Source organism: Pygocentrus nattereri, chromosome 14, assembly GCF_015220715.1.
Source record: "Pygocentrus nattereri isolate fPygNat1 chromosome 14, fPygNat1.pri, whole genome shotgun sequence".
In the NCBI taxonomy this organism is placed as follows: domain Eukaryota; kingdom Metazoa; phylum Chordata; class Actinopteri; order Characiformes; family Serrasalmidae; genus Pygocentrus; species Pygocentrus nattereri.
Window position 1 is genome coordinate 14,544,248 of NC_051224.1, and position 27,290 is coordinate 14,571,537.

General features: G+C 40.0%; 1 protein-coding gene across 3 annotated transcripts; it reads right to left on the reverse strand.

The window, feature by feature from the left end:
- Window positions 1-4,206: 4,206 nt before the first annotated feature.
- On the reverse strand, window positions 4,207-26,385 carry LOC108413942 (myosin-11). 3 transcript variants are annotated; one of them, XM_017686671.2, is made up of 21 exons: window positions 26,251-26,385; window positions 25,851-25,932; window positions 23,681-24,245; window positions 23,007-23,106; window positions 21,589-21,730; window positions 21,396-21,500; window positions 19,939-19,995; window positions 19,772-19,840; window positions 18,447-18,536; window positions 18,258-18,367; window positions 18,086-18,109; window positions 17,491-17,989; window positions 13,907-16,393; window positions 12,840-12,987; window positions 10,899-11,004; window positions 9,050-9,209; window positions 6,851-6,958; window positions 6,481-6,567; window positions 6,153-6,258; window positions 4,718-4,788; window positions 4,207-4,611 (listed from the first exon to the last, which is right to left on the reverse strand). In XM_017686671.2, exons 1-21 carry the CDS (start codon window positions 26,265-26,267, stop codon window positions 4,540-4,542), a joined length of 5,205 nt encoding a protein of 1,734 aa, XP_017542160.1. In that variant the 5' UTR covers window positions 26,268-26,385; the 3' UTR covers window positions 4,207-4,539. The 3 variants fall into 3 exon arrangements, with proteins under 3 accessions (XP_017542160.1, XP_017542151.1, XP_017542169.1); XM_017686662.2 differs by having other exon boundaries at window positions 21,589-21,733; XM_017686680.2 differs by lacking the exons at window positions 25,851-25,932; window positions 26,251-26,385 and having other exon boundaries at window positions 21,589-21,733; window positions 22,715-23,106; window positions 23,681-23,711.
- Window positions 26,386-27,290: the final 905 nt, after the last annotated feature.

Genomic DNA, 27,290 nt, shown 5'->3' on the forward strand with positions numbered 1-27,290 from the left:
AGGAGCACACACACCTGCTGTTTGCTCTCTTTCTCTCTCGCTCACCTACACAGGCCTGAAATACAACACAAAACACTTCAGTGAGGCTACAAAGCAGATAAACGCTGGAGTGTTGGAACTTGTGTGGTGTGATGAGGTTGGGTATGGCCTGTTCTTGCACGATAAGGCTATCGAGATCCTGTCAGAATAATTGGTATGGGAATTATACTGGGGAACTGTTCTGAATGCTTCTTCATCTTTTCATTGGTTTTAACAGGCCTGTATAATGCAGTTGCACAGAATATTTAGTGTTGTTAAGAATGCCATTTTCTGTCTGTGCAGGAAAACTATAGGCTACACAGTGTTGGTATTAAGCATGAAGATAATGGTGAATTAGCTGAAACAAAACCTCAAGTGCTTTTTACCTGTAGTCAACATTGTGCAAGTTTAAACACACACATTTACATCCCTGTTTTTGTGGGGTACTGCTGATTTTTGGATTTCTGAAGCTAAATAATGGTATTTCTACACCTAATCCCTTAACCTACCACGAGTAAACACTATACATTTACATAAACTTCATTTTTTAAGCTGTATGAATAGCAGATCATAGCCGTTCAAGCAGGAAAACTGATAATTGCAAAATATTCTCAAACTTTTCTTACTGCTCTGCATGTGTTCCAAACTATAAGATGTTGTGATTTAATGATAAGCTTTCTCAAATACATGTGTGAAGAAGCGGCTGCACAGGCCAACAGCTGAACGTCTCTACACACAACATTGACTGCTGTCTATCAGAGGTACAGTACGCCATCTACTGTTCAAAAAATAAATTACAGCGGGAAGCAAAACTGTAACTGGACGTGCAACAGTACTTTCTCTCACCATTTACAATCAAGACCAAAGATATAATCATCGCGGTCAAGGCATCCTCACTACTCATGTTGTCTTTTAATAGACAAATCAAAGCATCTGCATTTTACATACAAAAAAACAGTATACATGACCAGAGCCTAGACCAGGGGCTGGCAACCCAAATGTTAAGAAGAGCCATTTTATCCTTTCAACAAAAATCAAGCCACCTTGGGAGCCACATTTTAAAATCTTAGGGGAATATATGTCTCTGTGTGTGCCAATGTACTAGTATAGGCCACAAATGTAATAAAAATAATTTACTTTGCTCTGCTTTAAGCTTAGCTAGTTCAGCGTCTTCTGTAGAACACTTTCCAAAAAGTAGAAGTTTCTTGTAAAATGTCTCTCAATATTGGACTTTTTACAAAGCTGAAGTCAGCTTCTCGCTTAAACCTTCCCTTTCCATCTTAAATGGTGGAGCAGTTAACTAACGTTACATAGTCACCTCAGGCATTTAAGGTGGAATGGGAAAATTCGAACAAGATGGCGAATGAGACGCTGACTTCAGTTTCTCGTTGCAGATTAAATGCATCAGGGAACCAGCTGTAGGCTTATGAACGTAAATAAGTCAATTTGTCTCCAAATTATCGACGATCGTCTTAAATTTCTCTCTTTGCCTTTCCGTTAGCTACTAGCTAGGTGAGACTGTAGTTTGAGTTTCTATGGCGACCAGCAGCGGTCTGCGCGCCAACCTTCAGGGTTAAAGGGTGAATTAGCAGTTATATGCTACATTAGCTCCAGAGTTTAAGACCATTTATTGTTAAAACTGTGTTAGAACGACCAGCAGGACTTTATTTTACTACAAATGAGGATTACTTTATTTTTATCTACAAATCTAATTCCACTGTGGAGTCGCAACAGGACAGTACACTTTGTTCATGCAGAACAGCAGGCAGCAGTTCGAGGTTGTAAATTAATGATTGACACCGCTCTCAGCCAATCACCATTGCCTCTAAACGCTAACGTTTCCTCCTCCCACAAACAAAGGAAAAATGTCGGGAAAAATTCATACAACAGCCCTGCTGCCAGAGCCTATTAGTTAACAGGCTGTGAGGTAACGTTAAGCCGAACTGTATCTGGATTACAGTAGCCTGGTTACTAACACTCACTTTAAAATGATGTCTAATAATAAAAAGGTTACAGAGCAGAGTTAAGATCAATCAGTAGGCCTAATAGCTTTTCTCAACTTTGACACCTTGATAAGTGATAGTTTATACAGTACAGTAGCTCAGTGTTCATATTTACAATTAAAAGAACTTTAAAGCTAAATTTGTGTATTATTACATTCATACGCGTTTGCTAAATGACGTCGTGTACAAGCAGAGATGTTATAAAAGGATAATACAGGATCACTAGTTGAAAAATGAGTGAGAAAATACAGATATACCGCTTAAAATAGAGTCTGTTTGTGGAGAAAGTCCCGCCTTTCAGTAAAACGCTCCACAGATGCAGACAGTTGGCTTGCTGTATTAACCGACCGGGAAAAGACGCTCTTCATTGGGGAGATCTGCGCATGCGCAGTAGCCACGACAAGCTGAAAAAGTCTTTTTTTTTTGTTATTTGGTCCAAGTGCAAATTTTAACAGTGATTTCAAACATGTATTTGAAACTTTAAAATGATTTTCTAGTTTATTTTCAGTAAAATTTTATGTCCAGTAGATAAAAACATAGGTCTGATTGAAGTGACCATTCCAGAACCCATTTTTTTGTTTGTTTTAATTGGCCTACATTCGTATTGTCTGTCTCTCAAACATGTTTTTAGAGTACATCTCATAAAGTCAATTAATCTTCAAATAATAAAATTTCTTATTTCACTTCAATCTGTCCTTATATGAATTTGTCATAAAACACACAAGCTTTAGAACATCAAGAAAAAATCCAGTTACTCATATTAGTCACTGTAATTGAATGTGCTCAAATTTAATCAGACTCCAATAGTTTAGGTACACAATGCTTTACTAACTGATATGATTGTTAATTGTCAAATGTGATTGTCAGTCTTCTAAAGCCTGATTTGTTAAGCTCTCACAGTTTTAAAGTAGTCTTTTTTTTCTGTCAGTCAACTGAGAAAAATTCTGTGAACTGATCTGTTTTCCTCATTCTATTATGTCCTTGCGCACCTTTGAGTACTGCCAGCCTGAGTTCTTTCTGGAGGGGAGGTATTATGCCTGCAACAGTTTGGTCTCTAGGTGTGGTTGTTCAGGGTGGTTTGTGGATACTGTCCCTTTACCAAGGACAAATAAATATTATTCATGGGCTTTTGCACTTCAAATACAGTCTATCCAGTGGTAAGATAAATGGAAGCATCCAGGTAAAAAAGCAAAACCAACATTGGCTCTCACATTTAAGGACATGCAAAAAGATGGAAGAAGAATGTAAATGAATTTGCAGAGTAAAAAATGAAGAGACCAGGTGTCTGTCAATGTATAAGTTTATAATAGTGTATTATGATAGTCCTTTGAAATTTAGGGGTGAAACATCTTTCTCCCATCCAGTCCCGTCACTCTGCACAGAACGGTGCAAGTTGCAGCAGATCAAGCTGCATGGTGAAATATTTAAAGCTCAAGAATTACAGCTTCAGTAGTTATTTTGTCTAGTATATCTTTCTATTTTTGGTCTATTTGGTCCAAATGATGAAATATTTGGAAGAGTATAGTAAAGAGGAATTCAACTCAAAATTTTAAATGGATTTATGAAATAACTGAAGTTGGAGGGAAAGACATTGCCTGGAACTCATATTTTCCAACCTGCAATCTCTCAGTAACCTTCGTAAAGCCTCAGCTGCCTTGGATCACTTCACCACAGATCTTGACATCATTGCTTCTGGTGATGACCTCTTCCCTAGAAGTCAGCATCCTTCCTCCCCAGTTTCTTGGCACCCCATGCTGATGTTATGCGCCATTATGTGCAACCGCTCCAAACTGGACACTTCTCAAAGGCCATCTCCACTACATTAGAAGCCATTTTTCTCCTTGCATTCTTCGGCTTGTACGTCACCACCAGACATTTTCACCACCACTTTCTATCCTGACTTGCCTGACCTTACAATTTTCAACACAGACATGCTGATCTTCACAATCAAACAAAGCGAAACAGGTCAACCCTGCAAGATCACCACTCTCTACCACGATGAACCACCCTCTCCAACTCAGGTACTCACAAATTTCCAACAGTCTGACTGAGTTATCACAGGAACAAACTGAAGTATTCACTGAATACAAACTGAAGCATTGTAGTTCTCGCCTTTGTGTTCTTTCATTCAAAATATTGCTAATGTTTAATTACATCTGTGATACAGAGAAAATGAAAAACAGCGTTAAAGACAAGAGGATCTTGATTTTATTCATAAACACTGAAAATCAAGCAGGTGTAAAGTTTTATAATTAACTACAACAAATGTGAACATACAATAATAATATGACTTGTGTGATGGCACAGATCATCTTCCTCAAAGCACCAATCAAAGAAGATCCTGCCCTGTTGATGGACAAATCTAAGTTAAAGCTCAACCATTAAAAAAAAAAAAGAAAAAAAGAAATTACAGTCCATCCACTATTGTGTATTAAATGTTACATTTCTAAACCCTTGTAAAACAAACTAAGAGAGACAGTCATGAAAAGTGCATGCAAACATGAGCACAGGCACACGGTTAGGTCTTTCTGTTGTCGTCTGATTCAAAAAGCTTCATTCTCTCCTGAACAGAGAGGCCATCCCTTAGACTCTGGGGAGGAAAATAGGGAGAGAGAAAGAAAGAGAGTGAATTAAGATTCTATAAATTGCACTGTCAGTGCCACTTACTATGCCCAAAGGCTGCTCAGTGGCCTAACCTTTGATCTGGTAGGTTGCTTTCGTTTAGAGCGCTCCCTCATGAAGTCAGGATTACTTCTGGACTTCAAATCTGCAACACATGCATCATTAATGTTTGTTTCTTTGGAGAGATGTACAGCATTATGCATAAATCTGAGACCACCGTTCATTTATTACTGGTCAAAATGCCCATTAAGTACAAGCTATCCAGTTTTTCAGTGTCAGGAAAAAAGGCAAAAACTTGCCAATCAACATACAGTATAAATATAATATCAAAAGTATCAGTATTTTGTGTCTCTTCTCAAAAAAATCTACAGGGACATTTTTCCAAGCTACAAAAGTTCAGTGATGTTGCGGTCTGGACTCTGGGGTAGACAGTTCTTGTTTGATCTGCAAATTTTCTTCTTTTTTAGTCTATTTCTTTTCTCAGTAGAGACTTCTTGACAGCTCCTTTCAGACTCATAGTGTTGAGTTGTCTTGTCACAGAGTAAGGATGGATTTTTTTTTTTCAGATTTAAGGGCTTCATTTTCTCCTCTCAAAGATGAAAGCTTTTACTGTGGTTTATTTGATGGGTCTGTTTCAGTGGTCTCCATGGTGCATTGTTGTTGTGAGTCCCATTTTCTCTCTGTCTTTCAATAATTTTTGAACTCTAGTTTTGGAAGCTCCTTTATTATCACAATTTTTTTTACTTTATTTACTTGATTTACTTTAAGCAAGTGGATTATCTTTACTATATGGCCAAAATGTGTGGACACCTCACCATCACACCTACTTAAGCACAAGCTTATATGATATGTATAAGCTTATGCCCCTTCCTTTGTGGCAGTAACAGCCTTCAGTCCCTTCGGAAGATTTTGAAGTGTCTTTGGGAATTTATGCCAATTCAGTCAAAAGAAAATTTGTGAGGATAGGCACTGATGTTGGACGAGAGGGCCTGGCTCGCAAATGATGCTCCAGTTCATCCCAAAGGTGTTCAGTGGGGTTGAAGTCAGGGCTCTGTGCAGGCCACTGACATTCCTCCATATCAAACTCATGGCCACAATGTTGGAAGCATATAGTTGTTGGAAATGTTTTATAATGTTGCAGTATTAACATTACCCTTTACTGGTACTAAGGAGCCTCACCTAAACCCTCAGACAGCCTCAAACCTTAATCCTTCCTCCGCCAAACTTTGCTGTTGGCACTATGCATTCCAAAGGTAGGATCCTATGACAGTGCTATGTTTAACATCACTGACCTCTTTAGAACAAGCCATTTTACTGTCAGAGTTTGTCTATTGAGACTGCACGGCTATGTGCTTGATTTAACACAACTGTTAGCAGTAAGTGTGGCTGAAACACCTAAACTCAACAATTATTTGAACATAATCGCTGCTTTGACTGAAAACTAACTAAATAAATGGTGGTCTCTGATTTGTGCACTGTCCATGTAAGTTCACAATTGTGTTTACTCACCATATTTGTAGCTCTGAAAGCTGGAATGCTCGGCTGTGTGTTTAACACTGTCACTTGGACATTTGGCTCCTAAAACACTCAACTCATTTAGAAGCTTCTTAGCATGCTGAGCAGACACACACACACACACACACACACACACACACACATACACACAAAACCACACACACACACACACACACATACACACAAAACCACACACACAAAAAGAGTCATGGAAAAAGAAACTGCAAAATCACATATATAGTTTCTAGTACACAGTTTATAATATACAGTTTATATACATCATTTTGCACCAGCAAGATCAGAATGGAAGAAAAAATGTTACTCTGTTTGCTGCTTGCAGTTCCTCCTTCAGTGAGCTGATCTCCTGCTTCAGACACTGGATTTCTGATTCCTTTACCCTCAGAGTCACCTATACACACATACAGTGTATTTATTGTATTATTTTTAATATGTAACATTGTTACCTACACTCAACATACTGTGAACACCGCCACTAGTAAACAAAGAAGGCTATAATCAGGTACACAGTACAATCTGTACGTTTTCCACCAATGTGCTGCCTCTAGCATGATATATAATGCAATCTGTATTATATTCCAGTGTTCCACTGATACGTTGATGTTAAAATGCAGGTTATAGTATGTTCAGAGTCCTATAATTTACATCTGCAATGAGAATTTGAGTGACTTTACCTCTAGTTGATAGATGTCTTTGCCTGGAGAGAGTTGTGCATGATCCACTCCTCCGTTCATATAAGACTGCATGAGAGAAAGCTCAGCCACCAAGCGCTTATTCAGTTCCTGCACAACACCAGGAGTCAAAAATATATGATTGTTTTTAAATATCATACCAAAGTACAACCCCAATTCCAATGAAGTTGGGACGTTGGGAAAACATAAATAAAAACAGAATAAGATGATTTGCAAACCCTTTTCAACCTATATTCAATTGAATACACTACAAAGACAAGATATTTAATATTCAAACAGATAAACTTTATTGTTTTTTGCAAATATTCACTCATTTTGAATTTGATGCCTGCAACATGTTCCAAAGAAGTTGGGACAGGGGCAACAAAAGACTGGGAAAGTTGAGGAATGCTCAAAAAACACCTGTTTGGAACATTCCACAGGTGAATAGGTTAATTAGAAACAGACGAGTGTCATGATTAGGTATAAAGGGAGCATCCCTGAAAGGCTCAGTCGTTCACAAGCAAGGATGGGGTGAGGTTCACCACTTTGTGAACAACTGCGTGAGCAAATAGTCCAACAGTTTAAGAACAAAATTTCTCAACGTGCAATTGCAAGGAATTTAGGGATTTCATCATCTACAGTCCATAATATCATCAAAAGTTTCAGAGAATGTGGAGAAATCTCTGCAAGTAAGCGGCAAGGCAGAAAACCAACATTGAATGCCCGTGACCTTAAATCCCTCAGGCAGCACTGCATTAAAAACCGACATCATTCTGTGACGGATATTACCACATGGGCTCAGGAACACTTCAGAAAACCATTGTCAGTGAACACAGTTTGTCGCTCCATCTACAAGTGCAATTTAAAACTCTGCCATGCAAAGCGAAAGCTATACATCAACAACACCCAGAAACGCCGCCGGCTTCTCTGTGCCCGAGCTCATCTGAGATGGACTGACGCAAAGTGGAAAAGTGTCCTGTGGTCTGACGAGTCCACATTTCAAATTGTTTTTGGAAATCATGGACGTCATGTCCTCCGGGCCAAAGAGGAAAAGGACTGTCTGGATTGTTATCAGCGCAAAGTCCAGCATCTCTGGTGGTATGGGGGTGTGTTAGTGCCCATGGCATGGGTAAGTTGCACATCTGTGAAGGCACCATTAATGATGAAAGGTACATACAGGTTTTGGAGCAACATATGCTGCCATCCAAGCAACGTCTTTTTCAGGGACGTCCCTGCTTATTTCAGCAAGACCATGCCAAGCCACATTCTGCACGTGTTACAACAGCGTGGCTTCGTAGTGAAAGAGTACGGGTACTAGACTGGCCTGCCTGCAGTCCAGACCTGTCTCCCATTGAAAATGTGTGGCACATTATGAAGCGCAAATACGACAACGGAGACCCCGGACTGTTGAGCAACTGAAGTTGTACATCAAGCAAGAATGGGAAAAAATTCCACCTACAAAGCTTCAACAATTAGTGTCCTCAGTTCCCAGACGCTTATTGAGTGTTGTTAAAAGGAAAGGTGATGTAACACAGTGGTAAACATGCCCCTGTCCCAACTTCTTTGGAACATGTTGCAGGCATTAAATTCAAAATGAGTAATCATTGTTTAATTACTGTAAAATTGTAATTGTACTGTAAAATACAGTATTGTAAAAAATACTGTAATCGTTTTAGTAAGTTTATTTAATGTTTTTTACGTATTATATATTTTTATCAGTAATTCATGTCGCTTTTCGTTTGTGGTGGTTGTGGCCGAGTGTGTCCTGAATTTCAATTTCGTTCAAGAATGTTCATTTCAGTGCATCTCTAGTCTGGATCAGTATAGCCTCACAGCCATCAACAACACATCAGCACATCCCACAAAGAACACTTTATTAATTAAAATAATAAAAAAAAAACGTTTACTGTTGCAAAATGTTGGTACAGGAGTTTCTTACACACTTTCACTAAAGTACGGTTTATCTGTACTTGTCCACTCCTACACAACACACTGTAAAAATTATGGAACTTTTTAAGTAAGTCATTTCGTTGACCGAAAATTGTGGCTCTTTGGACTGCTCTGAGACAGGCAGATTACAGTGGTGGCTATAGCAACCAAACATTGGAAGCATTTAATGCCTCTAAAAGCTGCATCAATATACTATCTAGCAAGGAATGTGTTCATATAAGTGTTTATGTGTGCTGCTGAGGTATTCACCGTATTGCGTTTGTAGAGCTCTTGGTTCTCTCTCTCTGTGGAGCTAAGAGCCTGTCTCTCTGTCTCTATAGTTCGGCTCAGGTGGGCATTTTCGAGACATTTCTGAGAATACTGCTCAGACAACACCTCCAGCTCTCTGTGCAGTGACTCTAGCTCCACACTGTGAAACGCACACACAAATACAATACTAGTACAACTCAAGAGCACTTGATATATAATCTTAAGAAACAGACAAAGTTTCCTTAAAGGGGAATTCCACAGTTCAATTTTTCTACATGATCAAACCATTAAAATCTAAACAAAGTCAGCGATTTGATAAGAAATGCTCCATTCTAGAGAAACGTCAGAATTGATATTATACAAAGTGGTTCCAGATATGTTTGTATGTCTGATGTCTGAGTTGTCACTGTTTCATGATAAGTTTGAGGTAAGGTTTTGGCTTAAAACACATTTGAGAATACATTCATGGATTGTAAGGCAAAATAGTCAGTAGATAGTACAGAAATTTTACAATTTTTTTTCTCTCTGAGATAAAAGTAGAAGTTCCTCACTTTAGACCTCCACTTGAGTAAAAGTACAAAAGTATTTGCCTTCAAATTTACTTAGGTATTGAAAGTAAAAGTACTGAAAGACTGATTACGGCTCTAATGTCCTATTATCATTTTTTAACAAGACTCTCACTTCATTATCTCATTTTAGGTGAAAATACTCCAGTGTCACTCTTGGTAAACCAGTCTTTTAATAGAATATAATTAGTCTGATGCTGATGTCTATTAAAATTATAAAATAAGCACAAAAAACTGAAGGCAAACAATTTCCATCATATAGAACCAAGAGGCTGTGAAATAACTTTCTGCAAACAAGCAAAGTTTAAGTTTAAGATTTATTTGCAACTTAGTAACAAGTTGAAGTTTAATAAAAACTGGCTTTAAACAGGATCACAAATGAGTTTTCCTTTACTATATTGCAACTGTAGGTCTCTGTTCATAAACATAAACCAGCCAAAACTAATTTACTACAAAATGAAATAGTGTTTGTATAAATTCAGAAAAAAGACTCGCCAGTCACAACTACATATGTGTACATATTTCTATACTGTGGTCTATTTACACAAAGTTAGGTTAGTTCCTTCAATTAGGTTTAATAGAGACTCCCAAAATTTGACGCTGCTGCACTGATGTTGAACCGTGTGCTTGCACTGGTTCGGTATGTCCAACAGGTCAAAACAAGATCAAAACAAAGTGCGTGCTGTGCCTGATTGGTGTTCTTGATTTGTGCTTCTTTCGTTTTGACATGTTTGATTTTTATATGCACATAAACCAAAAGGAACGACAAATTTCACATAATGTAGTGGAGTGAAAAGTAAGATATTTGACTTTGAAATTTAGTGGAGTGAAAGTAAAAAGTCACCCAAAATGGAAATACTTCAGTAAAGTACACATATTTTCTAAGCCGCTTCTCCCTCAGGGTCGCGGGGGGGGTGCTGGAGCCTATCCCAGCGGTCATTGGGTGGAAGGCAGGATACACCCTGGACAGATTGCCAGTCCATCGCAGGGCACAGTAAAGTACAGATACAAGAAAAAACTACTTAAGTAAGGTAACTCATTACATTTACTTAGTTACTGTCCACCACTGGCCATAACACCTGGTTCCTATCACCACCACTGTGGCAAAATGTGAATCTGTAAGTTCCTGTATATTAAAACAATTCACATCAAAGCATTCTGATTGTGGTGAATGACTTAGTTTACAACTCCACTATTGAATTACGCATACATTTTAAATATCTGGTGGAATTCCCCTTTAAATAGCCACATGAGAAGAGGTGAAATCTAATCCACACACTCACTCAAACTGGGCTCGCAGCTTGCTGATGTCTGTGTTGGCTCCACTTTGCTGGGCCTTTTGACTTTTCTCCAGCTCCTCCTTATGAGCTTTCCGCATGGCCTCAATAGCTAAATTTACACAAACAAAATAAATATATATATGGAGGCGAGGTCCATAAGACATGGTTTGACAAGTATGGCTTAGAGGAACTCCAGTGATCTGCACAGACCCCTGATCTCAATCCCACTAAACACTTTTGGAATTAACAGGAATGTCAATTACAAGCCAGGTCTTTTCATCCAACATGAGTGCCTGACCTCACAAATGCTCTTTTGAATAAATAGGCACAGATTCATGCAGAACATTTGTTGAAAGCCTCCCCAGAAGAGTTAAGGCTGTTATTGCACTATATCAATGCTGATGGTTTTGGAATAGGATGTTCAACAATCTCATACAGATGTGATGGCTGGGTGCCCACATACAACTCCAATTCCAATGAAGTTGGGACGTTGTGTAAAACATAAACAAAAACAGAATACGATGATTTGCAAATCCTTTTCAACCTATATCCAATTGAATACACTACAAAGACAAGATATTTAATGTTCATATTTTTGCAAATATTCACTCATTTTGGATTTGATGCCTGCAACATGTTCCAAAGAAGTTGGGACAGGGGCATGTTTACCACTGTGTTACATCACCTTTCCTTTTAACAACACTCAATAAGCGTCTGGGAACTGAGGACACTAATTGTTGAAGCTTTGTAGTTGGAATTCTTTCCCATTCTTGCTTGATGTACAACTTCAGTTGTTCAGCAGTCCGGGGTCTCCGTTGTAGTATTTTGCGCTTCATAATGCGCCACACATTTTCAATGGGAGACAGGTCTGGACTGCAGGCAGGCCAGTCTAGTACCCGCATTTTTCTACTACGAAGCCACGCTGTTGTAACACGTGCAGAATGTGGCTTGGCATTGTCTTGCTGAAATAAGCAGGGACGCCCCTGAAAAAGACGTTGCTTGGATGGCAGCATATGTTGCTCCAAAACCTGTATGTACCTTTCATCATTAATGGTGCCTTCACAGATGTGCAACTTACCCATGGCATGGGCACTAACACACCCCCATACCATCAGAGATGCTGGCTTTTGAACTTTGCGCTGATAACAATCCAGACAGTCCTTTTCCTCTTTGGCCCGGAGGACACGACGTCCATGATTTCCAAAAACAATTTGAAATGTGGACTCGTCAGACCACAGAACACTTTTCTACTTTGCGTCAGTCCATCTCAGATGAGCTCGGGCCCAGAGAAGCCAGCGGCATTTCTGGGTGTTGTTGATATATGGCTTTCGCTTTGCATGGCAGAGTTTTAACTTGCACTTGTAAATGGAGCGACAAACTGTGTTCACTGACAGTGGTTTTCTGAAGTGTTCCTGAGTCCATGTGGTAATATTCGTTACAGAATGATGTCGGTTTTTAATGCAGTGCTGCCTGAGGGATCGAAGGTCACGGGCACTCAATGTTGGTTTTCTGCCTTGCCGCTTACTTGCAAAGATTTCTCCAACTTCTCTGAATTTTTTGATGATATTATGGACTGTAGATGATGAAATCCCTAAATTCCTTGCAATTGCATGTTGTGAAATGTTCCAAACAGGTGTTTTTTGAGCATTCCTCAACTTTCCCAGTCTTCTGTTGCCCCTGTCCCAAATTCTTTGGAACGTGTTGCAGGCATCAAATTCAAAATGAGTAAATATTTGCTAAAAAGAATAAAGTTTATCTGTAGGAACATTAAATATCTTGTCTTTGTAGTGTATGCAATTGAATATAGGTTGAAAAGGATTTGCAAATCATTGTATTCTGTTTTTATTTATGTTTTCCCAATGTCCCAACTTCATTGGAATTGGGGTTGTACTTATGGCCTTATACTGCATGTTGTGCATAAGAATAGTACTGGTAGAGTAATACCTGCAATGGTAGCGTTGGTTTCCTCTTGCAGTACTCTCTCTCTCTCCTCTGTTAGTCGTTCCACCTCTATCTGGTGCTGCCGCTGCATCTCTTCAATCACTCTCTGATGGCTCTGTTCCATACTGCTGAAGCCAAGTTCACAAGTAGCCTACACATGTGAAACAAATCAGAACCAACAACTAAGGTTGTATGGCCTTCAAAGCAAGGGGACATTATAAGAACTTGCCCTGTAGAAAAAATAGCTTTTTAATAGGACAGTGTATTCCTATTATTATTTTATACATATATATATATATATTTTTTTTTTTTTTTTTTTTTTTTTCTCAATGCATTTACACATGCAGAACAAATCTACCTCTAATTATTTCTGTTTAACACATAATGATTGTTTTGCAATATATTCTAATGATTGTTCTGTAGCCTGGTGCAGAGCGGGCTCTAACTGCACTGCTGTAGTAGTAAAAACAGGTTGTATAGTCTATTACTTTGTCACAATCAATGTGCTTGTTTGCATAGGGCAACATTAAAATAATAGTTCCACAAAAAATGAATTTTACCCAACTTTCCAGTTATCCCAGATGTACATGATCAGCCAAGACATATTTGGTGTCCAAATTTCCCCTTTTAGTGTAACATTGCAACCAAACACTAGAAATCAGTTAGTACCAAAATATTTTCCAAACAAAAGCAACGGCCTGCAGTGTTCAACTATGGTGATGTTTCGCTCATTTTCACATAGTTCACAGTAAGCCACAGACTACATCTACAAGTCTGCACAATCTTATTGAAGGCCAGGATGCAGTTTGAGAAAATGACGAGAAGTTTTGGGCTTATATTTATAACATCATCATTCAAAGCTCTATCTGTAATTTTTTTCTTTTCCAGTGCATCAAAGCAATAGAAGCCAAATTACCCCCAATGCCTGGAGTCTGTCAGAATGGCCACATGTATCATATAAACACAACTGAACTTTTTAAGCAAACAATAAAATGGCACTTCAAAAATTCTTTCATTATTAGTTTTGACTTCATTAACAAATCACTGCAGCCTTAGACGTGTGTTTGTACCTTCAGGGTCTCCAGCTCCTGTTCATATGCTTGTCTCAGGGAGTGAGCATCTCCGCTACGGAGCTCATCTTCCAAACAGCCAACCTGTGCTTCCAACTCTCTAATTCGCTCTTTCAAAGCACTCACACAACTGTTCTCATCTCCATCGCTGGAGTCTGAGGGGGTCAAGGCACGCGGCCGGCTCTGGGTGTAGTATGCATGAAGACGAGTCATCTCCTCCTCATGGATTCGCTGAAGCTCCTGGAGCTTCTCTTCAAATTCTGCCTCCAGTCGCTGCACCTCCTGCCCCCTTATCTGGGCATCAGTCTCTGCAGAGACGCGCCCCAGCTCAGCCATTTCGATGACCACGCGACCCTCGCGTAGCTTCTCCTCGTAGCGCTGAGTCTGCTCCTGAAAAAGTGCCTCCATACTGCGGCACACAGCACGGCACTCACACATGGCCCGCTCCCGCTGCTCTCGTATTACATGAAGTTCTTGTTGTAGAAACAAGCGCAAACGACTCATTACATACACCAGAGTGGCCCGGGACAGGACAGTGTGCAGGACAGCTGGAGGAAGCTCAGGTAGCATGTCTACATCACCATCCTCAGATTGCAGCAGGACGGAGAGGGTCTGAATCGACTGGGCCTGCAAGCGCAGCTCTGCTGCAAGGCTCTCACTGACTGTGCACTGAAGCTCAGTGTCCCTTGGACAGAGCTCCTCTTCTGGGCCCTTTTGGATCTGCTCGCTGTATGGGGCTAGTTCAGGAGGGCTGATGTCGGCTAGCCTGAAATTTGGCTTCGAGCCCGTTTCTCTTCTGGTACCAGGTGGTGTGACTTCAGACACAAGCCAGGGAGAGGGATTAAAGGCATCTGATCCCTGCTGTTCTTCTGAGTTATATCGGTGGAGGTTGTATGTAAGGTATGCTAGTTCTGCTCTCACACATAGTCTGGAGATATCAATCTGACCCAAAGTGAACCCACTTGTCTCATCCAGTTCTTGATAGCAAGTGAAGAACCGTGAATAGTTTCCTTCAGGGTTCCCATCTTGAGCATCTCTCAGTGCTTGTGCCTGCACTTGCAGATTGAAGAGTTTCTGAAGCAGCTCCCTGCTAGGATGCTCTAGTGCAGAAGCCAGCCTTTGAATCACCAGTACCTCCAGAGACAGGATCCTGCTAGCCATGCCTAGACTTAATCGCCTCTCTGAACTCCCACTCCCTTTTTGCAGGTCTCGTTGGATATCAGATTTGATCATTCCATTAGCAATCATAGTAACATTAGTATTAGCAGTAGTCCTCTCCAGCATGATCCCCTGCAGGCAATGCAATGCTTGACCACCCTGCTTTACATCTAGGTCATCTAATGTATCTTCAGCACTCAGGGACTCAGGGGATTTTTGTATGTTCCACCGACTTTCACCATTGAGAGCATTAAGTTGTTGCTGCTGCTGCAGATGCATGGTAATCTCTCTGAGCCTCTGTTCTGTGTCACATAACTTGCTCTCCAATGCTTGTATCACTGAGATCACTCTCTCCGATTCATCTCCCTGAGCAACTGTTTGCATTTCTGTTCCAGTGTGCCTGCTGTTTTTGACCATTTGCCCAATGTCTGAACTGCCTGGCAGACTTTGTCCCTCAGTTGGCCCATCCTGAGTCATGCAGCCCTTCTGAAGATGGCTCTGAGCTTCTTTCAGCCTGCATTCAGTCTCTTCCAAACTGGTACCCAAGGCAGCCATTTTGACAAGCACCTCTTGTAGCTCACGCTCCTTCCTGTTTAGCTCCCTTTGTTGCTGCTCCAATTGGGCTCCAAAGCGTTCCTCGCACACTCTCTCGTAATCTTGTAGGGCACCACGTGCACACTCCAGCTCCTCACACACTCGTTCATAGTCATGCTCCATATCATAATACAGTGTCTCCTCGCTCCGGAGCCGTGCCTGCAGCCGGCCAACCTCATTATCTGACTCTTCCAGCTGGTTCTGCAATTCCTGGCACCTCCTCTCCAGTTCCTCCACTCTGTCTACCATAGGCACATTTTGCAGCTCTGCTTCCATCTGCTGCAGCCGCTCCTCCAGTTCCTTCCCACGTTTCTCTGCATGGTCAAGACTATCACTAAGGCTTCTCCTTTCCCTCTCCTGACTCTCCTGCAGGAGGCGCAAGTGTCTCTCCAGACGGACATCTTTAAGAGCTTGTGCCTCTTCTGTTGCTTTCAAACGTCCTGTTACCTCTTCCAAGCGACTGCACAGTTGCTCTAGAGCATCATCTCTTTCCCTCAAGGTGGCCTCTGCATTCTGCAGTTTTGACTCTGTCTCATGTAAGTGGTCCTGACCATCGTTCAACTCGGCCTGCAGGTGGGCCTTTGAGAGTTTTAACTCCCTCACCTCTTTCTCACTTCTCTCCTGCTCTGCCTTCAGTTCACTGCGGAGGGTCTGAATCTCCACCCCCCACTCCAACTCCGTCTGCACTGAGGATGAAGAGAATGATGCTGGCGATGGTGAGGTGGAATAATCAGTCTGTAATAAAATGATGAACTACTATTAATAAAGCAGCAATATGTCAGGCATGTAAGCTGGCTGGATGAAACTGTTATTCGGTGTTTTATTCAGTCCTTAGCAGAGAAAGCACTTTCATCATTTTAAACAGGGGAGACAAACTGCAGCCCTGTCCCGCAGTTTTTCTGCTCTTAATCACCAAATTTTGCTAGATTCTGACCATCCAGAACTGTGGTTCACCACACATGTATTAAAATTTATTAAGATTAATTATTTTTCAAATGTAGTCAATTTGCCAACATGTCATGAATAAGTTTGGTGAAGCTGTGATGGTAATGTACCAACAAGTAATGGCAGGATTTACCAGAATCTTCCTATTTCTCCCATTATATCAAAAACAAGACTGCAAATACTAGAGGGCACACTTGATCCTCAGTGAATAGGAGTGAAGGGAGAAAGTCTACATGAAGCCTTCCAGTATCTTTCCATTTTTCTGCAGCAAACAGGTTTTGGGCCGTATGATGCTAGCATTACGGCTACTGAATTGGTTGGCTGCTTGGCTCACTAGCCGACAAATGCAGTACACACTTGCTGACACTGAATCACTGAAATTCATATATTTAGAGAACGCATTCAAAAATATTTAATGTTAAAATATTGTATGCTGTTCTGCGTTGAGACAATAAGTTTCACAAAAGCTCCATAGGAACTCATTCTTTCTGAAATACTGAATTGCAGTTCTCCTGAATAAAAATAATGGAGTACACTACCAATTTGCATTGCAGCTGCATGCATGCATATAAGATATTAGGATAAAACTAAAAAAATTTTAATTGTGTCCTGAAATTTGATTTAATTTTGATGTCAACAAAGCATTAAATTGGATGGGGAGGTTTAAACATTTGCAAATTACTGTATATATAAAAATGGACAAAGGTAATTCACAAAGCCAAACATAACAGTTGCAGCCAGCTTAAAGTCTGTACTTTATTTGTGTCTACACTATTGTCCAATTAGCCTCTTTGCCCCAGTGCACTCTGACATGTCTTGGTTGATTGACTGCACTTCATGTCACACGGGCTAATTACTATTACTCTGATTTACTCCAATAAGGGTACCTTTCTCTTCTCTTCCTCAGGTTCAGTTTCCACCTGTGCATTAGAAATGTCACTGAAGACACCCACACCATCAACTTCTCTCTCTTGACCACTCTGTTCAGAGGCCGTATGAATGGAAGCATCAGTATATGGCATTGAGTTGGTGGGAGTGTCAGTGGTCACTTGTGGAGTCTGTAAATGGAGCTTTCTTTCAAAAAGGTAATTCTTCCCTGTGTCTGTGGGTTCCTCGCTGGTCCAGGTGCGGCTAGGTTCTTCAGGAGACGATGCAGGTGCAAGAGGGACACAAGCTGGCTCTGCTCTGCTATATGACTGCCTGCTGAAGTCCTCCCTTTTCTGTTGCCTCTGACGAAACTCTGCCCAATCAAATGTTTTATAACGGCCCTCTTTACGACGTTCACTGACACGGCTCCGCTTCTCCACCTCCGAACAGGAAGTGTTTAAAGAGAAGGAGTCTTTATTTCCAGGAAGCGAACTCAAAGACGCCTTTTGAGGGAAAGCACTAAAAAAAAAAAAAATTAAAAATTAAAATATATCACACAACGTGCCTCTCAGACACAGTCTGCAGCAAAGAAAGCACTTGTATATGCGTCCAGACCTTGATATTTTAGAAGCATTTTTCCTTGTGTAGCATAAAGAAAGAAAGAAATGGGCAGAAATAAAAGAATATCAGCAATGGGTTTGTATACTTATTTAAAAAATAAGTATAGGATTTTGCTGCACTTTCACAGGGAGGATTTCCCTAACTGATAACTGGCTGAAACTGTTACCTTGCGACATCAGGAGCGACACCTGGTCGAACATTCTTCAAAACGGCCTGAATCCAGTTCCGACGTATCCCATAAGTCATTGCACACAGTGTAAAAACTCCATCTTTAGTCTGTAAATAGAGAAATTAATGTCACACCTCTCACTCATAGTCCAATCAAAACATGCACAAGGGGCTTATTTGTACTCACATGAATCTGAAAGCCATAGTTCCTCTGCACTGGAAAATCGGTGATGTCATAACAAGTGGACAGGTTGATCTCACCATCCAGATCAGCAGCCTGGAATATAACAAAGTACAAGCAATGACTCCAGCACTCATGGCAGTGGCCAGCAACTATGTGAATGAGGCCATTTTCGTACCCATGTCATATCCACAAGATTCATTTATTAAATGATTATTATAAATAAGAGCTGTCAAATAATTAAAATAATGAATTGCAATTAATCACATTATTTTCTGTGGTTAATAACGATAACTTGCATTTGTTGCATTTGCTAATTTGAGCCTAGAAATGTACTTCTGTCCATCTGAAAATCAGTGTATTTAGAAATAGCTATATGAGTGGACAAATAAGTTCCATCTGAATATGTCTATAATTTTCAATAATTCAGCTTGAGCCGGAACATAAAATCATTTGAATTCAGGGTGAACATGAAAATAAGGGGGGAACAGTTTCCAGTTTTCATCAGTAACAGTGTATGAATGTTCCAATTATTGTAGCCTTCTCGCTCTTGTTAACTTATGTTTTGTCTCAAGGAGAGCTAGTTTTCCACATTCCTGTTGCTTTTTTTAATTAGAAGGTTGTTGTTTTATCATGATTCTCCAGTGAGCACTGTCCAGACATTGCTGCTGTGGTTTGCTTACATAACACTTTAAAGGCAACTTCATGGCATGGAGGCAGCTGGAAATATCTTTTTTTTAAAGTCCACCATCAGCTGAAGCTGCCAAAAGCTGAAAAGAGAAGGCTGCCAGAACCATAGCATCAGCATATCAGCAGCTAGGCTTTAGGGTGGAACTATGGATAGTTTGAAGAGTCAGCCTAATAGAATGCATTAATAGCATAAAAAAATTAGTAGCTTTAATAGTTTATCACATTAACATGTGAAAATCTCACACTTATTACATACTAAGGCTTATTAATCAGTAACTACGTGGGTTTCAATGCACACTGGCTTAGCTAATCTTAGGTGATAGAAGCGTGTAATAAGGACCTGGCCATTTAAGTGATTCTTTCTTAAGTAATAACCATTACATTAATACATGAAGTTAATAAGCCAGCATAGTTATACTTAGTTACAGTAGCCAACAGTTGTTTGCTTTGGTAAACAGAGTCGATTATGTCTGAAAATGCATGGCAGAATTAATGGTAAAAACCCCCTATCTGCTACATAAGGATATGGTTGATATTGTGCTTGTATCAAAACAATGGCTATATCAATACACTGGATCGCTGGGCTAGAGGGACTCAGACATTCAGATAAACAGTATTTCTTTCATGACATGCAAACATACCTCTTCAGCAACTGAGTCCCGGTAGAATCGTAAACACTGGTCAGTTAGAACAAACCAATGCTTCCTCCACTGCATCAAGATAAGAATAGTAAACATTTCACACTGCTGCACAGTCATTTATAGACATGTTGGGCTCAAGATCAAGCAGGTGCACACATTTCAGTTACCTTGCCATCTTCTCCTAGCCTTGTCATCCATCCCTTTTTAAAGTTCAGTAGGTCAGGCTGAGAAGACAGAAGATCAACATTATCATACTCATTATTCATACTCATACTCATTATCATTATTATCATTCATCACTTCATAGCAGATCTCTCTGCGACAACTCCACCCTTTCAAAAAGTCAACACGAATTGTAATAATTGCACATTTTCCTTCTAATGTATTTCAGAGAGAATACATTAGTTAGCTGAGCATTTCACTTAATGATAGGTGGGGCTGGTGGGAGGTGGAAGTGAAACTTGATGTTGATTTGTTAATATTGATTTGTTAATATTATTTTGCACCGCTTGCTGGTACACAGTGACATAATCAAAAGTCACTGTCATGATCAAAGATTATGGGTAAAAACAATAATTTTGTTCTGTAAATGAAATATACTTAATTGCACTTAAAGCTGCATTATGTAAGATTTTCTGTTAAAACTGAGGGAAGTAAGGGTAAGTAGAAGTAAGTGATACAACTTTTTAAGTGTTGACCCTGTCGTCAGGAGATTGTGAGCCCAATCCCTGGTGACGCTACAGCCATCTCTGGCTCATGGCCAGGAGTTCAAGAGAGTACAATTGACCTCGCTCTGTCTGGGTGGGTAGGATGGCCCCCGTCTCCACCCATCTCTCAGCACAATGCTAGTCAGCGCAGGCATCTGTTAGATGACATTGGTTGTTTCCTCCAAGTGCATTCAGTGACTGTACAATGATGTACACTGGTTGGTTAGTGTAGTGGTTAACACCTTTGCCTTCTATGCTGTAGACTGGGGTTCAATCCCCGACCAGGGCAAGCACCCTACACTATACCAATAAGGGTCCTTGGGCAAGACTCCTAACACCACCTTGGCCTACCTGTATAAAATGATCAAATTGTAAGTCGCTCTGGATAAGAGCGTCAGCAAAATGCCATAAATGTAAATGATGTTTTGTTAGAGGCAGTTTGAAAAGATGCGAGGAGGCCTTTGCCTTTCCAGCGCTGGTGGTATGATGTGACTGGGGGAGTCCTAACTAGTGGGTGGAATTGGATGTGACCAAATTGAGTATAAAAATGGGGAAAAATAAAAAAGAAGTGGTATTACTGCTTCAGGAGGACAAAAAAGCTAAATAAGTCTCCAAATCCCCAACACATGCATAGTCCAGCAATTTATTTGACCAGCAACATGAAGTAAATTAAAGAAGGTCATTTTTGATTTCAGGTTGACTTCTCCACATAACTCTTCTGTTGTGTTTTTTCTCTTTCTCTTTGTCCAGATAATGTATATAAAGCATCCTTGAGGTTGTGAAAGATGCTATATGAATTAAAGTTCTTTTTATTATCATTACTGATAATAATTACTTTATTATCATTATTATTTTAGCTTCATCCTCATCATCATTAGAGCTCACCACTAATGCTGTGTTCAATCAGCTGTACTCACTGTGGTGGTGTGTTCAGCAAGACTGCGCTCCAGTGACTTGGAGCGCCTGTTGGTGGAGGCAGAGGTTTGTGTGATACCAGAATCATCATGGTTTTGGACCAACACCTGCAGACAGACATATAACTGAGCAACAGCTACATCAGGAACAAGGACCAGGACCACATCAGTTGATGTTTATTGTAGTTTTGTATACCTGTGCAGCACTGCGACTAGCTCTTCTGTCATGGTTATGTTCAGAAGTAGAGGAGATAGAGGATGGTGAAGAAGAACAGGAAAATACCTCGGCATGAGAATGCACACCATTTTCCTTCTCAAACTGCTCAATCACCTGAGATCTTCTAAAAAATACAACAGAAATTGTTTAACAACACTTTTACAGTTAAGCTAATGCACATGTAGCATAATATGGAAATATGTGACAGTCAGAGAGTGTAATGGGTCAAGAAAATGTGGCTGATGGGAAGCTTGTAGGGCTGAATGATGGGAACAGAGCTGTTAGGATGTCCTGAAAAACAAACAAACAAACAAAAAACAACAAAATAAGAAACATACAACACTACGAAATACACTATAAGGATTGCCTGAATATAGTAATCTGCTCAGACAGTAAATACCCACAAAATCAACATTACAAACTGATATTTGGGTTTGCTTAATTTTAGGTGACCATGGAATAAATTTGAGAAAAATTATAAAATGAAGTGGACAAGGCTGAAAGTCTGAAAGTTCTATTTTTTTAACTATTGAAGTTACAAATATGAAATGTACAAGGATTATTCTGTGTTTAATGTGTATGTAAAGTCACTGTGAACTGGAAATTATACATGTTCATACATTTTGCCCTCTTTACAATGGTGTATTTCTGAGCTAGTTGACGGTAGGTGGGGGTGATTAAATATAATATTATTTAATATATTGTTATTCATTAATACTATTTTCCCCATTCTTCTAGTGCACAGTGTTGTAACCAAATTGCTTTACCATAACTCTGTTGCCAGATTAACTCTGTTGGTTCTCTGTGTGTTTGAAATGTTGTGACTTTATGTTGAGCTGCTAGCAAGCAGTTAGGTGTGAAATGAGAGGGGTGAGAACCCCCTTCTCTGTAAACAATTCACACCTCTCCATAAAAAGATCACAGAGACAGCACAACTGTAGCTTTTTCGTATCCAAAGAATACAGCACAATAAAGTGCCAGAATAAAACTATTAAAGAAAGTAAAATGCATGGTTCAATTAAGGGAACTCTTCCAAAACAGGCTGGAATTGTATTTTATGCTGATGTGGATACTGTAGTGCTTGAACAGTGCCTGTTTCTCTTACCTGCGCTGTTTTCCAAACAGACGATGGACTTCCTCTCTTCCAGGGCTGAGTGTTCTGTGTGTTTCATGTCTTCCAAACCTGAGCATGTGTCTTCCTGACATGTGTGCCTGCTACTTTACTGTGCTGCATCACCTATCTGTCCCTGCCAAAAGACTTTGCCACACCTTCAAACCCACCCCTAGCAGGTCCCAGAGAACTGTAACCGGGTGAGAGAATGAGTGGGGAGGTTCATGGAGAGGTGAAGCCCAATATGCAGGGTTTGGGGGAGTTTGAGGACCCAGAAGCTTCACACCTGTCATGTGGGTCACAACCCATCTGTTTGTCCTCAGTGTCGGATCTCGTCTTCTCCAGAGAGGAATAACCGCTCTCTATACCTTGCCGACTCTTAGCATCTGAGAGACAGAATAGGAAAAGAGGGCAGTAAATGGATTTCCCATTAACTAAGTGCACACTTTCCCAACAAATCAGCAGTTAGGTCAGCTAAAAAGGCCACAATATGAAGATGTACGCCTCAGCAACTTTGCAACAATACGTGCCTACAGGTAAATATACAGTACTGTACAAAATTTAGAGACCACCCTTCATTTACTTAATACAGTAGAACTGCTAAACATCATTCCTCAAAATAATCCACAATGATAAAGACAACAGGGCAGACAGTATCACACAATTAATTCAATTAAAAAGTAGTCATTAAAATGTACCTTCTTACATTCTTAAGAGAAAAGTAGACACTTATATCTACTTATGCAGTTTTGCCACACAGTGTTTGTAAAGCTTTTCAAAAGCTTTTTCAGAAACCTTTTGTCCAATAAAGTAGAATCCTTGACAGTCTCTGCATGATTGTTTTTTATTCGTTTTTCACCAATAGATTACTCTAGTACTAATACAGCCAATAGTGACAGCATTAAATAAAAGCAAAAGTGAAACACGATCCCACTTTCCCATCCGTCTCTATGTTCTTACCATTTGTGTTAGAGCTGTCGGGTAGCTGGCTGAGCGGTGAGGAGAGACAGGAGCTGACTGAGGAGTTGCAGGGGGAGCTGGTGTTGCTGTCCCTTCTTCTTCCACTGAGCTCTGCCTCCACTTCCTGAAGCCCCCTCCCTACAGAGGAGGGCAGTGGAGAGCTATCCTCCATAGCACCCATCACAGTTTCCATTCTTTTGTTACTAATGCTGCTGCCTTTAACACTAGCACTAGTGCTTCTACCTCCACCACTCATGCTACTGCTTCCTTTACTGTTGCTTGAAGTGCTAGCACTGTGGACAACACTGGCGCCTCTATTGCTGTTGCTACCATTATTAATAACACTACTAACATCACTTGTAGTTTCTGTGCTGCAAGCTATGCAGTTGTTGCTACTCCTCTTAGTATTGCTATTGATACTACCACCCCTGCTACTAGCATTCATGCTACTGCAACTAGCACTGCTGCTATTAGTGTTCAGGCTATTATTGCTATCACTGATACTACTGGTGCTGCCATTAGACATTTGGCCTCTTTCAGTTGCTGTCTGCTTAGGTAGGCCAAGCTGTAGGAAAGAGAGAGTGAGAAAGAGGGTGAGAGACATAGAGACACATCAAGAGAGGGTTATTCAGAGTTTGGCAGGTTGTGCAAGCAGATACACGCTGCAATCCAATTGCTGCTGCTAGGAAAGGAAAAGCCAGCACACACACACACACAGAGTGCTTGCTCTCCTCACACGGAGCTTTTCTAATGCAACTTGGCTTTGCATGCCCGTTGCCCTCCCCCTCTATGAACCCATCACTCTCCTGTTAATCCCAATGGGATCACCCAAGTTAATTCCATTAATGTTCCATCTGACCAACACTTCAGCCCACAGACAAACCACATGAATAACTGCACTTCATCCAGGCAATTAATTACACTACACAAGGCCTTACTCACTCTTTCTCCCTTACACATACACACAAGATCAAAATGGCCCACTGTCAGCAAGCAGGCAGAGAGAAAAAGCCAGCAAGGCACAGGATAAGAGATCAGTAAATCAAACCGACAGAAAGATGCAAGCAGCAGTCAGAGCTGTAATTAAACTCAAGAAGGAGAGCTCTATAGGTGGACATTTAAAGGAGCAGCACTCTAAAACTGTCTGGGTTCTTTAAACCTGTATGTATGTACATATATTTATACATACATGTATTTGCTCATTTTAAAATATATGTTCAATATATGTGATGTTTTAAAATATAGGTGCTGAACAGATTTAAGTGCATAATTTAAATATATGCCAACATATATGTCAACATACTACAATGCATGTATGTAGATAAAATATATGCAATAGTGTCAATTTTTGATATTTACATAGAATTACATATTTACATGGAAAAAGACTAAAATAAGACAATGTATTATTACTGTAGTGTACATTCAATGGTCTAATACAGTTTCTGTACAGTCGTATGCAAACGTTTTAACTCCCCCAGTAAAATGACTTGTTTTGTTAATTGTCTGAATGAAAATAAGCGAACACATCTATGGTGGACAGATGTAAATATGACATTTTTACTGCAAATTATAATGCATAATTTCTTAGTAGCTGGGTTTAGCATATTGGGAAGAAAAAAAAAAGAAAAAACCAAAGTATAAAATGTGTAACTTATGTTTTTCCCCCAATATGTTAAATCTGAACCAAAAAATAGTAACGTCATTTGACCGCTGGTGCCCATTTCACATAGGTATGTAGCCAGACAAATGTGTTGCACTGAGAGTTTATATATATCAAGGCTGTCTAAAGAAATGTATCTCCAATGTAGTAACTTTACAGGAGAACACCAAAATATTAGTTTCTCTTAATGTAAGGTAATGTAAAGGGATTTAATTCCAAGTCATTGTGGAGCATTTCTATTGGTCTATCCATCATGGAATTTAAAGAAAGCTGATGTGTGCAAATGAAGCAGAAAAATTGAGATTTTGTTTTTCCTTTGATACCAGTGATATAAAACTGATGAATATTTAGCGGGGAAAACCTAAAATGCTAAGCTGCCTAGTTATACCTCTGAACTGATATATTAAGGAGCTACATCCCTTCTTGGTGTATAGCCTCTTCATTACATTTCTTTCTGTGTTGCCCATCACAGAGTACTTTACAATTGACAGAGGTGAAGCAACATACCGCAGGGTGTGTGGGGTCTTTCCTCCTCTTCTTCTGATTTGATTTAGCAGCATTTGGGCGGACAAGCAGGTTTTCCTGCCACCTAACAGAATCATTCATTTAGATCTCAATGCAAAACAATGAGTCTATATTAGTGATGAACACACACGTGATGCTGCTAATTATACACACATTACGTACAAGCATTTAAAGGGTCCCATAAATACAGAACCACTGTAAAAGCCAAGATCAAATGTTACTACAGCAGCACTCACAAACTTTAAAAACTCTCTAGACAATGAACTGTCCTATTTCAGATGTTAGTAATACATACACTCTATCAGTTTTCTACCATTCCTGCTGTCTTTCTAGCAGAACTGGACTTGCTTGGACTAAAAAGATTGTATTGAATTTCTCTTACTTCTGTTTCCTGGACATGTCTGGTCGTAGACAGCAACTGATGGACAGAAAACTATTCCCAAGAAGCTGTGAAGGACAGGAAAAAAGGAAAAAGGACGATCAAAAGCAGCGTTGTGATGATCTTCTAAACAGACACAGACAGAAAATACATCTCCAAATCCCAGACACCCTCCATTACACTCTTAGCGGATTAGAGCAGCCTTGTTGAGATTTACTGACTTATAACACTTAAGCAGAGTATTACAAAGAGGGAGAGAGGGAGTCGAAGAAATGGCAGAAGAAGGAAAAGAAGCAGAAACAAAAGGATTGGGTCTGGATCTGAAGCATAATGTGACACACTAGCTTTCAGAAGTGAGGAATTTTAAGTACAGGCTTAAAACAAAGACAAAGAAAGTCAGTCTTGGCATTGGCTGACAGGTACTCCATGAGCCAACGTTTAAAATGCAGAGGATTAAAAGTCATAATCTGTAAGTTATGAAAGATTTCACTTAAGAAAAGAACAGAAGCAAAAACAGCATCCAGTTTGAACAGGTGTTGGTGAGCATCAAATGAAGGGTTTCCAAAGCCCTTAAGCCCTTTCTTATTGTTTGGGTCTTCTTCTCTAAAAATACACTTGAGTAATCGCCAAAATAATCTCTAGACTTTAAAAACTAAGGGTAACAGGGTTAACGGAGGAAGCCTTAATCATCTATTTATAAGCTCTTGCAGGAACTCATAACTTCCTCACTGGGTTCCATGAAGCATACCACATGACAGGTTCTGGAGGAACTCTCTTCTTTTGAGTCATCCTTCAAGCATCTTCTGGGCTCCTAGAAAACCTTTTAAATACTGTTGTGGTGCACTGTCGTCACCATATGTAGTGGAACATGGTGTCACCAGTAGTGTGAGGCTACGAGCAGGAAAGAAGCCTTGGGTTCCCATTTAAGTAGTGTCACACACACGTCCAGATAAGTTCAAGTGCTTGCAGTCAGTTGCCCAGGAAAAGGATATTTACACATGCAAAGCAATGTTAGAGGTTTCAAAAAACAAAACAAGTTCTTA

Excerpts from the sequence above, each read along its gene's own strand:
- LOC108413942 (XM_017686662.2), bottom strand. Across the intron at positions 19,841-19,938 it reads GGCTAGGAGAAGATGGCAAG|TGGAGGAAGCATTGGTTTGT; the intron begins GTAACTGAAATG and ends ATCTTGATGCAG. Across the intron at positions 6,259-6,480 it reads AACTGCAAGCAGCAAACAGA|CATGCTAAGAAGCTTCTAAA; the intron begins GTAACATTTTTT and ends GTGTCTGCTCAG.